This window comes from Sebastes fasciatus, chromosome 16 (assembly GCF_043250625.1).
Source record: "Sebastes fasciatus isolate fSebFas1 chromosome 16, fSebFas1.pri, whole genome shotgun sequence".
Classification (NCBI taxonomy): domain Eukaryota; kingdom Metazoa; phylum Chordata; class Actinopteri; order Perciformes; family Sebastidae; genus Sebastes; species Sebastes fasciatus.
This window is the reverse complement of record NC_133810.1, coordinates 29730173-29745161: the sequence shown is the minus strand read 5'-3', so window position 1 is coordinate 29745161 and position 14989 is coordinate 29730173. Positions and strand designations below refer to the sequence as shown.

The following is a 14989-nucleotide window of genomic DNA, read 5'->3' as shown; positions in this document are numbered from 1 at the left end:
AGAGCTGAAGCAAGTGAGAGAGGATCAGGATAGAGAGAGTGAAACGATGAACAAAGAGAAACTGGACTTGGAGCTGATGAGGTCTGACATCCTGAGACAAAGAGACATATTAGAACAAGAGAAACAAGACGTAAAGGACGAAAGAAACAACATCAAAATCACAAAGTGTGAGCTACGAAAGAAGACAGAACATGCAGACATTCAGTTTGATGAAATAAACAGAGAGAAAAGCAACATTAAAGATCTGACCCTTCAGCTTCAGACAGAAAGAGACAAACTTGAGAACGTCATGAAAACAATTATCTTAAAACAAGAAGAACAAGAACTCAAAGAAGATGAGTTGAAAAGACAAACACAAGAACTGGAAACCAGTAAGAACAGTTTACTGGCAGAAAGAGAAGAACTGGATCTTTTGAGGAAGGGTCTCAACAATAAGTTAGAAGAGGTTGAAGCTATCATGAACACCATCAGTGGAGAGAGAGAACAACTCAATCAGATGAAGAGTAGTATTGACATGGACAGACGGATGCTTGACAATGAAAAGGACAGAATGGAAGGAGAAAGGTCTGAGATGAAAATAACAGAAGATCAACTCTTGAATAAAATGAAATCAGTTGAAACTCTGAGGGAAAAACTTCAACAGCTGAATGAGAGGATGCAAGAAGACATGAAAAAGAAAATGGATAGATTACAACAAAACAATGAAGATGTAGTAATGATGTACACTGTATTGGAACAAAAGCTCACAGCTCTAGATGTTCAGAGAGAAAACATGGCTTGTTGCGCTGAGCTGTTGGAGGGAGAAAAGAAAAGTCTGATAACTATACTGTCAGACATGGTCATCCAGAGGGAAGACATGGAACATCAATGGAAGCAGAAGTCTGAGTTGGACAAACAAGATCTTAACAAACTGGAGGCGGAGCTGAAGCAAGACAGAGAGGATCTGGATAGAGAGAGTGAGATGATGAACAAAGAGAAACTGGACTTGGAGCTGATGCGGTCTGACATCCTGAAACAAAGAGACATGTTAGAACAAGAGAAACAAGATATAAAAGAGCAAAGAGACAAATTGGAAATCACAAAGTGTGAGCTGCAAAAGAAGACAGAACATGCAGACAGTCAGTTTGATGAGATAAAAAGAGAGAAAAGCAACATTAAAGATCTGACCCTTCAGCTTCAGACAGGAAGAGACAAACTTGACAACGTCATGAAAACGATTATCTTAAAACAAGAGCAACACAGACAAGAAATGAAAGACAGAAAAGATGAGCTTCAAATCACAATGACTCAGATAAACAGAGAGAAAAGCAATATTAAAGAGCTGGCCCTTCAAGTTCAGACAAAAAGAAACAAAGTTCAGAATGTGATGAAAATTATTGCTTTGAAACAAAAAGAACAACAGCTCAAAGATGCTGAGATAAAGAAAGAAACACAAGAACTGTTAAACAACAGGATCATCATGCTAGAAGAAAGAGAACAACTGGATGTTTTAGGGAAGGATCTCAACAAGAAGAGAGAAGAGGTTGAAGCTGCCATGAACACCATCAGCGGAGAGAGAGAACAACTCAATCAGATGAAGACAAGTACTGAAAAGGAAAGACGGATGCTTGACAATGAAAAGGACAGAGTGGAAAGAGAAAGGTCTGAGCTGAAAATAAGAGAAGGTGAACTCATGAATAAAATGAAGTCAGTTGAAACTCTGAGGGAAAAACTTCAACAGCTGAATGAGAGGATGCAAGAAGACATGAGAAAGAAAATGGAAAGATTACAAACGAACAATGAAGATGTAGTAATGCTGTACGCTGTGTTGGAACAAAAGCTCACAGCTCTAGATGTACAGAGAGAAAACATGGCTCGTTGCACTGAGCTGTTGGAGGGAGAAAGGAAACTTCTAAAAACTACACTGTCAGACATGGTCATCCAGAGAGAAGACATGGAACATCAATGGAAGCAGAAGTTTGAGATGGACAAACAAGATCTTAACAAACTGGAGGCAGAGCTGAAGCAAGACAGAGAGGATCTGGATAGAGAGAGTGAGATGATGAACAAAGAGAAACTGGACTTGGAAATGATGAGGTCTGACATCCTGAAACAAAGAGACATATTAGAACAAAAGGAACAAGATGTAAAAGAAGAAAGAGACAAATTGGAGATCACAAAGTGTGAGCTACAAAAGAAGACAGAACAAGCAGACAGTCAGTTTGATGAGATAAACAGAGAGAAAAGCAACATTGAAGAGCTGGCCCTTCAAGTTCAGACAGAAAGAGACACACTTGAGAACGTCAGGAAAACGAATACCTTAAAACAAGATGAACAAGAGCTCAAAGAAGACGAGTTGAAAAGAATAACACAAGAACTGGAAACCAGTAAGAACAGTGTATTGGCAGAAAGAGAAGAACTGGACGTTTTGAGGACGGAACTCAACAAAGAGAAAGAAGATGTTGAAGCTTCCATGAACACCATCAGTGGAGAGAGAGAACAACTCAATCAGATGAAGAGTAGTACTGACATGGACAGACGGATGCTTGACAATGAAAAGTACAGAATGGAAGGAGAAAGGTCTGAGCTGAAAATAAGAGAAGATCAACTCTTGGATAAAATGAAATCAGTTGAAACTCTGAGGGAAAAACTTATACAGCTGAATGAGAGGATGCAAGAAGACATGAAAAAGAAAATGGATAGATTACAACAAAACAATGAAGATATAGTAATGCTGTACACTGTGTTGGAACAGAAGCTCACAGCTCTAGATGTACAGAGAGAAAACATGGCTCATATCACTGAGCTGTTGGAGGGAGAAAGGAAAAGTCTAAAAACTATACTGTCAGACATGGTCATCCAGAGAGAAGACATGGAACATCAATGGAAGCAGAAGTTTGAGTTTCACAAACAAGATCTTAACAAGTTGAAGGCAGAGCTGAAGCAAGTGAGAGAGGATCAGGATAGAGAGAGTGAAACGATGAACAAAGAGAAACTGGACTTGGAGCTGATGAGGTCTGACATCCTGAGACAAAGAGACATATTAGAACAAGAGAAACAAGACGTAAAGGACGAAAGAAACAACATCAAAATCACAAAGTGTGAGCTACGAAAGAAGACAGAACATGCAGACATTCAGTTTGATGAAATAAACAGAGAGAAAAGCAACATTAAAGATCTGACCCTTCAGCTTCAGACAGAAAGAGACAAACTTGAGAACGTCATGAAAACAATTATCTTAAAACAAGAAGAACAAGAACTCAAAGAAGATGAGTTGAAAAGACAAACACAAGAACTGGAAACCAGTAAGAACAGTTTACTGGCAGAAAGAGAAGAACTGGATCTTTTGAGGAAGGGTCTCAACAATAAGTTAGAAGAGGTTGAAGCTATCATGAACACCATCAGTGGAGAGAGAGAACAACTCAATCAGATGAAGAGTAGTATTGACATGGACAGACGGATGCTTGACAATGAAAAGGACAGAATGGAAGGAGAAAGGTCTGAGATGAAAATAACAGAAGATCAACTCTTGAATAAAATGAAATCAGTTGAAACTCTGAGGGAAAAACTTCAACAGCTGAATGAGAGGATGCAAGAAGACATGAAAAAGAAAATGGATAGATTACAACAAAACAATGAAGATGTAGTAATGATGTACACTGTATTGGAACAAAAGCTCACAGCTCTAGATGTTCAGAGAGAAAACATGGCTTGTTGCGCTGAGCTGTTGGAGGGAGAAAAGAAAAGTCTGATAACTATACTGTCAGACATGGTCATCCAGAGGGAAGACATGGAACATCAATGGAAGCAGAAGTCTGAGTTGGACAAACAAGATCTTAACAAACTGGAGGCGGAGCTGAAGCAAGACAGAGAGGATCTGGATAGAGAGAGTGAGATGATGAACAAAGAGAAACTGGACTTGGAGCTGATGCGGTCTGACATCCTGAAACAAAGAGACATGTTAGAACAAGAGAAACAAGATATAAAAGAGCAAAGAGACAAATTGGAAATCACAAAGTGTGAGCTGCAAAAGAAGACAGAACATGCAGACAGTCAGTTTGATGAGATAAAAAGAGAGAAAAGCAACATTAAAGATCTGACCCTTCAGCTTCAGACAGGAAGAGACAAACTTGACAACGTCATGAAAACGATTATCTTAAAACAAGAGCAACACAGACAAGAAATGAAAGACAGAAAAGATGAGCTTCAAATCACAATGACTCAGATAAACAGAGAGAAAAGCAATATTAAAGAGCTGGCCCTTCAAGTTCAGACAAAAAGAAACAAAGTTCAGAATGTGATGAAAATTATTGCTTTGAAACAAAAAGAACAACAGCTCAAAGATGCTGAGATAAAGAAAGAAACACAAGAACTGTTAAACAACAGGATCATCATGCTAGAAGAAAGAGAACAACTGGATGTTTTAGGGAAGGATCTCAACAAGAAGAGAGAAGAGGTTGAAGCTGCCATGAACACCATCAGCGGAGAGAGAGAACAACTCAATCAGATGAAGACAAGTACTGAAAAGGAAAGACGGATGCTTGACAATGAAAAGGACAGAGTGGAAAGAGAAAGGTCTGAGCTGAAAATAAGAGAAGGTGAACTCATGAATAAAATGAAGTCAGTTGAAACTCTGAGGGAAAAACTTCAACAGCTGAATGAGAGGATGCAAGAAGACATGAGAAAGAAAATGGAAAGATTACAAACGAACAATGAAGATGTAGTAATGCTGTACGCTGTGTTGGAACAAAAGCTCACAGCTCTAGATGTACAGAGAGAAAACATGGCTCGTTGCACTGAGCTGTTGGAGGGAGAAAGGAAACTTCTAAAAACTACACTGTCAGACATGGTCATCCAGAGAGAAGACATGGAACATCAATGGAAGCAGAAGTTTGAGATGGACAAACAAGATCTTAACAAACTGGAGGCAGAGCTGAAGCAAGACAGAGAGGATCTGGATAGAGAGAGTGAGATGATGAACAAAGAGAAACTGGACTTGGAAATGATGAGGTCTGACATCCTGAAACAAAGAGACATATTAGAACAAAAGGAACAAGATGTAAAAGAAGAAAGAGACAAATTGGAAATCACAAAGTGTGAGCTGCAAAAGAAGACAGAACATGCAGACAGTCAGTTTGATGAGATAAAAAGAGAGAAAAGCAACATTGAAGAGCTGGCCCTTCAGCTTCAGACTGGAAGAGACAAACTTGAGAACGTCACGAAAACGATTATCTTAAAACAAGAGCAAAACAGACAAGAAATGAAAGAGAGAAAAGATGAGCTTCAAATCACAATGACTCAGATAAACAGAGAGAAAAGCAACATTAAAGAGCTGTCCCTTCAAGTTCAGACAGAAAGAAACAAAGTTCAGAATGTGATGAAAATTATTGCTTTGAAACAAAAAGAACAACAGCTCAAAGATGCTGAGATAAAGAAAGAAACACAAGAACTGTTAAACAACAGGATCATCATGCTAGAAGAAAGAGAACAACTGGATGTTTTAGGGAAGGATCTCAACAAGAAGAGAGATGAGGTTGAAGCTGCCATCAACACCATCAGTGGAGAGAGAGAACAACTCAATCAGATGAAGAGTAGTATTGACATGGACAGACGGATGCTTGACAATGAAAAGGACAGAATGGAAGGAGAAAGGTCTGAGCTGAAAATAACAGAAGATCAACTCTTGAATAAAATGAAATCAGTTGAAACTCTGAGGGAAAAACTCAAACAGCTGAATGAGAGAATGCAAGAAGACATGAAAAAGAAAAGGGAAAGATTACAACAAAACAATGAAGATGTAGTAATGCTGTACACTGTGTTGGAAAAAAAGCTCACAGCTCTAGATGTACAGAGAGAAAACATGGCTTGTTTCACTGAGCTGTTGGAGGGAGAAAAGAAAAGTCTGAGAAGTATACTGTCAGACATGATCATCCAGAGAGAAGACATGGAACATCAATGGAAGCAGAAGTCTGAGTTGGACAAACAAGATCTTAACAAACTGGAGGCAAAGCTGAAGCAAGACAGAGAGGATCTGGATAGAGAGAGTGAGATGATGAACAAAGAGAAACTGGACTGTGAACTGATGCGGTCTGACATCCTGAAACAAAGAGACATATTACAACAAGAGAAACAAGATATAAAAGAGCAAAGAGACAAATTGGAAATCACAAAGTGTGAGCTACAAAAGAAGACAGAACATGCAGACAGTCAGTTTGATGAGATAAACAGAGAGAAAAGCAACATTAAAGATCTGACCCTTCAGCTTCAGACAGAAAGAGACAAACATGAGAACGTCATGAAAACGATTATCTTAAAACAAGAAGAACAAGAACTCAAAGAAGACGAGTTGAAAAGAATAACACAAGAACTGGAAACCAGTAAGAACAGTGCACTGGCAGAAAGAGAAGAACTGGATGTTTTGAGGACGGATCTCAACAAGAAGAAAGAAAAGCTTGAAGCTGCCATGAACACCATCAGTGGAGAGAGAGAACAACTCAATCAGATGAAGAGTAGTACTGACATGGACAGACGGATGCTTGACAATGAAAACGACAGAATGGAAGGAGAAAGGTCTGAGCTGAAAATAAGAGAAGATCAACTCTTGAATAAAATGAAATCAGTTGAAACTCTGAGGGAAAAACTTATACAGCTGAATGAGAGGATGCAAGAAGACATGAAAAAGAAAATGGATAGATTACAACAAAACAATGAAGATGTAGTAATGCTGTACGCTGTGTTGGAACAGAAGCTCACAGCTCTAGATGTACAGAGAGAAAACATGGCTCGTATCACTGAGCTGTTGGAGGGAGAAAGGAAAAGTTTAAAAACTATACTGTCAGACATGGTCATCCAGAGAGAAGACATGGAACATCAATGGAAGCAGAAGTTTGAGTTTGACAAACAAGATCTTAACAAGTTAAAGGCAGAGCTGAAGCAAGACAGAGAGGATCAGGATAGAGAGAGTGAAACGATGAACAAAGAGAAACTGGACTTGGAGCTGATGAGGTCTGACATCCTTAGACAAAGAGACATATTAGAACAAGAGAAACAAGATATAAAAGAGCAAAGAGACAAATTGGAAATCACAAAGTGTGAGCTGCAAAAGAAGACAGAACATGCAGACAGTCAGTTTGATGAGATAAAAAGAGAGAAAAGCAACATTAAAGATCTGACCCTTCAGCTTCAGACAGGAAGAGACAAACTTGACAACGTCATGAAAACGATTATCTTAAAACAAGAGCAACACAGACAAGAAATGAAAGACAGAAAAGATGAGCTTCAAATCACAATGACTCAGATAAACAGAGAGAAAAGCAATATTAAAGAGCTGGCCCTTCAAGTTCAGACAAAAAGAAACAAAGTTCAGAATGTGATGAAAATTATTGCTTTGAAACAAAAAGAACAACAGCTCAAAGATGCTGAGATAAAGAAAGAAACACAAGAACTGTTAAACAACAGGATCATCATGCTAGAAGAAAGAGAACAACTGGATGTTTTAGGGAAGGATCTCAACAAGAAGAGAGAAGAGGTTGAAGCTGCCATGAACACCATCAGCGGAGAGAGAGAACAACTCAATCAGATGAAGACAAGTACTGAAAAGGAAAGACGGATGCTTGACAATGAAAAGGACAGAGTGGAAAGAGAAAGGTCTGAGCTGAAAATAAGAGAAGGTGAACTCATGAATAAAATGAAGTCAGTTGAAACTCTGAGGGAAAAACTTCAACAGCTGAATGAGAGGATGCAAGAAGACATGAGAAAGAAAATGGAAAGATTACAAACGAACAATGAAGATGTAGTAATGCTGTACGCTGTGTTGGAACAAAAGCTCACAGCTCTAGATGTACAGAGAGAAAACATGGCTCGTTGCACTGAGCTGTTGGAGGGAGAAAGGAAACTTCTAAAAACTACACTGTCAGACATGGTCATCCAGAGAGAAGACATGGAACATCAATGGAAGCAGAAGTTTGAGATGGACAAACAAGATCTTAACAAACTGGAGGCAGAGCTGAAGCAAGACAGAGAGGATCTGGATAGAGAGAGTGAGATGATGAACAAAGAGAAACTGGACTTGGAAATGATGAGGTCTGACATCCTGAAACAAAGAGACATATTAGAACAAAAGGAACAAGATGTAAAAGAAGAAAGAGACAAATTGGAAATCACAAAGTGTGAGCTGCAAAAGAAGACAGAACATGCAGACAGTCAGTTTGATGAGATAAAAAGAGAGAAAAGCAACATTGAAGAGCTGGCCCTTCAGCTTCAGACTGGAAGAGACAAACTTGAGAACGTCACGAAAACGATTATCTTAAAACAAGAGCAAAACAGACAAGAAATGAAAGAGAGAAAAGATGAGCTTCAAATCACAATGACTCAGATAAACAGAGAGAAAAGCAACATTAAAGAGCTGTCCCTTCAAGTTCAGACAGAAAGAAACAAAGTTCAGAATGTGATGAAAATTATTGCTTTGAAACAAAAAGAACAACAGCTCAAAGATGCTGAGATAAAGAAAGAAACACAAGAACTGTTAAACAACAGGATCATCATGCTAGAAGAAAGAGAACAACTGGATGTTTTAGGGAAGGATCTCAACAAGAAGAGAGATGAGGTTGAAGCTGCCATCAACACCATCAGTGGAGAGAGAGAACAACTCAATCAGATGAAGAGTAGTATTGACATGGACAGACGGATGCTTGACAATGAAAAGGACAGAATGGAAGGAGAAAGGTCTGAGCTGAAAATAACAGAAGATCAACTCTTGAATAAAATGAAATCAGTTGAAACTCTGAGGGAAAAACTCAAACAGCTGAATGAGAGAATGCAAGAAGACATGAAAAAGAAAAGGGAAAGATTACAACAAAACAATGAAGATGTAGTAATGCTGTACACTGTGTTGGAAAAAAAGCTCACAGCTCTAGATGTACAGAGAGAAAACATGGCTTGTTTCACTGAGCTGTTGGAGGGAGAAAAGAAAAGTCTGAGAAGTATACTGTCAGACATGATCATCCAGAGAGAAGACATGGAACATCAATGGAAGCAGAAGTCTGAGTTGGACAAACAAGATCTTAACAAACTGGAGGCAAAGCTGAAGCAAGACAGAGAGGATCTGGATAGAGAGAGTGAGATGATGAACAAAGAGAAACTGGACTGTGAACTGATGCGGTCTGACATCCTGAAACAAAGAGACATATTACAACAAGAGAAACAAGATATAAAAGAGCAAAGAGACAAATTGGAAATCACAAAGTGTGAGCTACAAAAGAAGACAGAACATGCAGACAGTCAGTTTGATGAGATAAACAGAGAGAAAAGCAACATTAAAGATCTGACCCTTCAGCTTCAGACAGAAAGAGACAAACATGAGAACGTCATGAAAACGATTATCTTAAAACAAGAAGAACAAGAACTCAAAGAAGACGAGTTGAAAAGAATAACACAAGAACTGGAAACCAGTAAGAACAGTGCACTGGCAGAAAGAGAAGAACTGGATGTTTTGAGGACGGATCTCAACAAGAAGAAAGAAAAGCTTGAAGCTGCCATGAACACCATCAGTGGAGAGAGAGAACAACTCAATCAGATGAAGAGTAGTACTGACATGGACAGACGGATGCTTGACAATGAAAACGACAGAATGGAAGGAGAAAGGTCTGAGCTGAAAATAAGAGAAGATCAACTCTTGAATAAAATGAAATCAGTTGAAACTCTGAGGGAAAAACTTATACAGCTGAATGAGAGGATGCAAGAAGACATGAAAAAGAAAATGGATAGATTACAACAAAACAATGAAGATGTAGTAATGCTGTACGCTGTGTTGGAACAGAAGCTCACAGCTCTAGATGTACAGAGAGAAAACATGGCTCGTATCACTGAGCTGTTGGAGGGAGAAAGGAAAAGTTTAAAAACTATACTGTCAGACATGGTCATCCAGAGAGAAGACATGGAACATCAATGGAAGCAGAAGTTTGAGTTTGACAAACAAGATCTTAACAAGTTAAAGGCAGAGCTGAAGCAAGACAGAGAGGATCAGGATAGAGAGAGTGAAACGATGAACAAAGAGAAACTGGACTTGGAGCTGATGAGGTCTGACATCCTTAGACAAAGAGACATATTAGAACAAGAGAAACAAGATGTAAAAGACGAAAGAAACAACATCAAAATCACAAAGTGTGAGCTACAAAAGAAGACAGAACATGCAGACAGTCAGTTTGATGAGATAAACAGAGAGAAAAGCAACATTAAAGATCTGACCCTTCAGCTTCAGACAGAAAGAGACAAACATGAGAACGTCATGAAAACGATTATCTTAAAACAAGAAGAACAAGAACTCAAAGAAGATGAGTTGAAAAGAGAATCGCAAGAACTGGAAAACAGTAAGAACAGTGTATTGGCAGAAAGAGAAGAACTGGATGTTTTGAGAAAGAATCTCAACAAGAAGAGAGATGAGGTTGAAGCTGCCATGAACACCATCAGTGGAGAGAGAGAACAACTCAATCAGATGAAGAGTAGTACTGACATGGACAGACGGATGCTTGACAATGAAAAGGACAGAATGGAAGGAGAAAGGTCTGAGCTGAAAATAAGAGAAGATCAACTCTTGAATAAAATGAAATCAGTTGAAACTCTGAGGGAAAAACTTATACAGCTGAATGAAAAGATGCAAGAAGACATGAAAATGAAAATGGATAGATTACAACAAAACAATGAAGATGTAGTAATGCTGTACGCTGTGTTGGAACAAAAGCTCACAGCTCTAGATGTACAGAGAGAAAACATGGCTTGTTTCACTGAGCTGTTGGAGGGAGAAAAGAAAAGTCTGAAAACTATACTGTCAGACATGGTCATCCAGAGAGAAGACATGGAACATCAATGGAAGCAGAAGTCTGAGTTGGACAAACAAGATCTTAACAAACTGGAGGCGGAGCTGAAGCAAGATAGAGAGGATCTGGATAGAGAGAGTGAGATGATGAACAAAGAGAAACTGGACTTGGAGCTGATGCGGTCTGACATCCTGAAACAAAGAGACATGTTAGAACAAGAGAAACAAGATATAAAAGAGCAAAGAGACAAATTGGAAATCACAAAGTGTGAGCTGCAAAAGAAGACAGAACATGCAGACAGTCAGTTTGATGAGATAAAAAGAGAGAAAAGCAACATTGAAGAGCTGGCCCTTCAGCTTCAGACAGGAAGAGACAAACTTGAGAACGTCACGAAAACGATTATCTTAAAACAAGAGCAACACAGACAAGAAATGAAAGAGAGAAAAGATGAGCTTCAAATCACAATGACTCAGATAAACAGAGAGAAAAGCAACATTAAAGAGCTGTCCCTTCAAGTTCAGACAGAAAGAAACAAAGTTCAGAATGTGATGAAAATTATTGCTTTGAAACAAAAAGAACAACAGCTCAAAGATGCTGAGATAAAGAAAGAAACACAAGAACTGTTAAACAACAGGATCATCATGCTAGAAGAAAGAGAACAACTGGATGTTTTAGGGAAGGATCTCAACAAGAAGAGAGAAGAGGTTGAAGCTGCCATGAACACCATCAGCGGAGAGAGAGAACAACTCAATCAGATGAAGAGTAGTATTGACATGGACAGACGGATGCTTGACAATGAAAAGGACAGAATGGAAGGAGAAAGGTCTGAGATGAAAATAACAGAAGATCAACTCTTGAATAAAATGAAATCAGTTGAAACTCTGAGGGAAAAACTCAAACAGCTGAATGAGAGAATGCAAGAAGACATGAAAAAGAAAAGGGAAAGATTACAACAAAACAATGAAGATGTAGTAATGCTGTACACTGTGTTGGAAAAAAAGCTCACAGCTCTAGATGTACAGAGAGAAAACATGGCTTGTTTCACTGAGCTGTTGGAGGGAGAAAAGAAAAGTCTGAGAAGTATACTGTCAGACATGATCATCCAGAGAGAAGACATGGAACATCAATGGAAGCAGAAGTCTGAGTTGGACAAACAAGATCTTAACAAACTGGAGGCAAAGCTGAAGCAAGACAGAGAGGATCTGGATAGAGAGAGTGAGATGATGAACAAAGACAAACTGGACTTGGAACTGATGCGGTCTGACATCCTGAAACAAAGAGACATATTAGAACAAGAGAAACAAGATATAAAAGAGCAAAGAGACAAATTGGAAATCACAAAGTGTGAGCTACAAAAGAAGACAGAACATGCAGACAGTCAGTTTGATGAGATAAACAGAGAGAAAAGCAACATTAAAGATCTGACCCTTCAGCTTCAGACAGAAAGAGACAAACATGAGAACGTCATGAAAACGATTATCTTAAAACAAGAAGAACAAGAACTCAAAGAAGACGAGTTGAAAAGAATAACACAAGAACTGGAAACCAGTAAGAACAGTGCACTGGCAGAAAGAGAAGAACTGGATGTTTTGAGGACGGATCTCAACAAGAAGAAAGAAAAGGTTGAAGCTGCCATGAACACCATCAGTGGAGAGAGAGAACAACTCAATCAGATGAAGAGTAGTACTGACATGGACAGACGGATGCTTGACAATGAAAACGACAGAATGGAAGGAGAAAGGTCTGAGCTTAAAATAAGAGAAGATCAACTCTTGAATAAAATGAAATCAGTTGAAACTCTGAGGGAAAAACTTATACAGCTGAATGAGAGGATGCAAGAAGACATGAAAAAGAAAATGGATAGATTACAACAAAACAATGAAGATGTAGTAATGCTGTATGCTGTGTTGGAACAGAAGCTCACAGCTCTAGATGTACAGAGAGAAAACATGGCTCGTATCACTGAGCTGTTGGAGGGAGAAAGGAAAAGTTTAAAAACTATACTGTCAGACATGGTCATCCAGAGAGAAGACATGGAACATCAATGGAAGCAGAAGTCTGAGTTGGACAAACAAGATCTTAACAAACTGGAGGCGGAGCTGAAGCAAGATAGAGAGGATCTGGATAGAGAGAGTGAGATGATGAACAAAGAGAAACTGGACTTGGAGCTGATGCGGTCTGACATCCTGAAACAAAGAGACATGTTAGAACAAGAGAAACAAGATATAAAAGAGCAAAGAGACAAATTGGAAATCACAAAGTGTGAGCTGCAAAAGAAGACAGAACATGCAGACAGTCAGTTTGATGAGATAAAAAGAGAGAAAAGCAACATTAAAGATCTGACCCTTCAGCTTCAGACAGAAAGAGACAAACTTGAGAACGTCATGAAGCGAGAACTCAAGGAAGACGAGTTCAAAAGACAAACACAAGAACTGGAAACCAGTAAGAACAGTTTACTGGTAGAAAGACAAGAACTGGATGTTTTGAGGAAGGATCTCAACAAGAAGAGAGAAGAGGTTGAAGCTGCCATGAACACCATCAGTGGAGAGAGAGAACAACTCAATCAGATGAAGAGTAGTACTGACATGGACAGACAGATTCTTGACAATGAAAAGGACAGAATGGAAGGAGAAAGGTCTGAACTGAAAATAAGAGAAGATCAACTCTTGAATAAAATTAAATCAATTGAAACTCTGAGGGAAAAACTTCAACTGCTGAATGTGAGGATGCAAGAAGACATGAGAAAGAAAATGGAAAGATTACAAACGAACAATGAAGATGCAGTAATGCTGTACGCTGTGTTGGAACAGAAGCTCACAGCTCTAGATGTACAGAGAGAAAACATGGCTGGTTTCACTGAGCTGTTGGAGAGAGAAATGAAAAGTATGATAAGTATGCTGTCAGACATGGTCATCCAGAGAGAAGACATGGAAAATAAATGGAAGCAGAAGTCTGAGTTGGACAAACAAGATCTTAACAAACTAAAGGCAGAAATGAAGCAAGACGGAGAAGATCTGGATAGAGAGAGTGAGATGATGAACAAAGAGAAACTGGACATGAAGCTTATGAGGTCTGACATCCTGAAACAAAGAGACATGTTAGAACAAGAGAAACAAGATATAAAAGAGAAAAGAGACCAATTGGAAATCACAAAGTGTGAGCTACAAAAGAAGACAGAACATGCGGACAGTCAGTTTGATGAGATAAACAGAGAGAAAAGCAACATTAAAGATCTGACCCTTCAGCTTCAGACAGAAAGAGACAAACTTGAGAACGTCATAAAAACGATTATCTTAAAACAAGAGCAACACAGACAAGAAATGAAAGAGAGAAAAGATGAGCTTCAAATCACAATGACTCAGATAAACAGAGAGAAAAGCAACATTAAAGAGCTGTCCCTTCAAGTTCAGACAGAAAGAAACAAAGTTCAAAATGTGATGAAAATTATTGCTTTGAAACAAAAAGAACAACTGCTCAAAGATGCTGAGATAAAGAAACAAACACAAGAACTGCTAAACAACAGGATCATCATGGTAGAAGACAGAGAAAAACTGGATGTTTTAGGGAAGGATCTCAACAAGAAGAGAGAAGAGGTTGAAGCTGCCATGAACACCATCAGTGGAGAGAGAGAACAACTCAATCAGATGAAGACTAGTACTGACATGGACAGACGGATGCTTGACAATGAAAAGGACAGAATGGAAGGAGAAAGGTCTGAGCTGAAAATAACAGAAGATCAACTCTTGAATACAATGAAATCAGTTGAAACTCTGAGGGAAAAACTTCAACAGCTGAATGTGAGGCTGCAAGAAGACATGAGAAAGAAAATGGGAAGATTACAAACGAACAATGAAGATGTAGTAATGCTGTACACTGTGTTGGAACAGAAGCTCACAGCTCTAGATGTACAGAGAGAAACCATGGCTTGTTGCACTGAGCTGTTGGAGGGAGAAAAGAAAAGTCTGATAAGTATACTGTCAGATATGGTCATCCAGAAAGAAGACATGGAAAATCAATGGAAGCAGAAGTTTGAGTTGGACAAACAAGATCTTAACAAACTGAAGGCAGAGCTGAAGCAAGACAGAGAGGATCTGGATAGAGAGAGTGAGATGATGAACAAAGAGAAACTGGACTTGGAAATGATGAGGTCTGACATCCTGAAACAAAGAGACATATTAGAACAAAAGGAACAAAAT

The 14989-nt window shown here is 38.8% G+C and overlaps 1 protein-coding gene across 1 annotated transcript in view; it reads left to right on the top strand.

Moving 5' to 3' along the window:
* LOC141753100 (uncharacterized) overlaps nucleotides 1-14989 on the top strand; it is a 40741-nt gene that overhangs the window by 23926 nt on the left and 1826 nt on the right. The window contains exon 4 of the mRNA XM_074611449.1: nucleotides 1-14989. This exon is cut by the window's left edge and continues 20309 nt beyond it. Within this exon, the coding sequence (XP_074467550.1) occupies nucleotides 1-14989 (14989 nt within the window).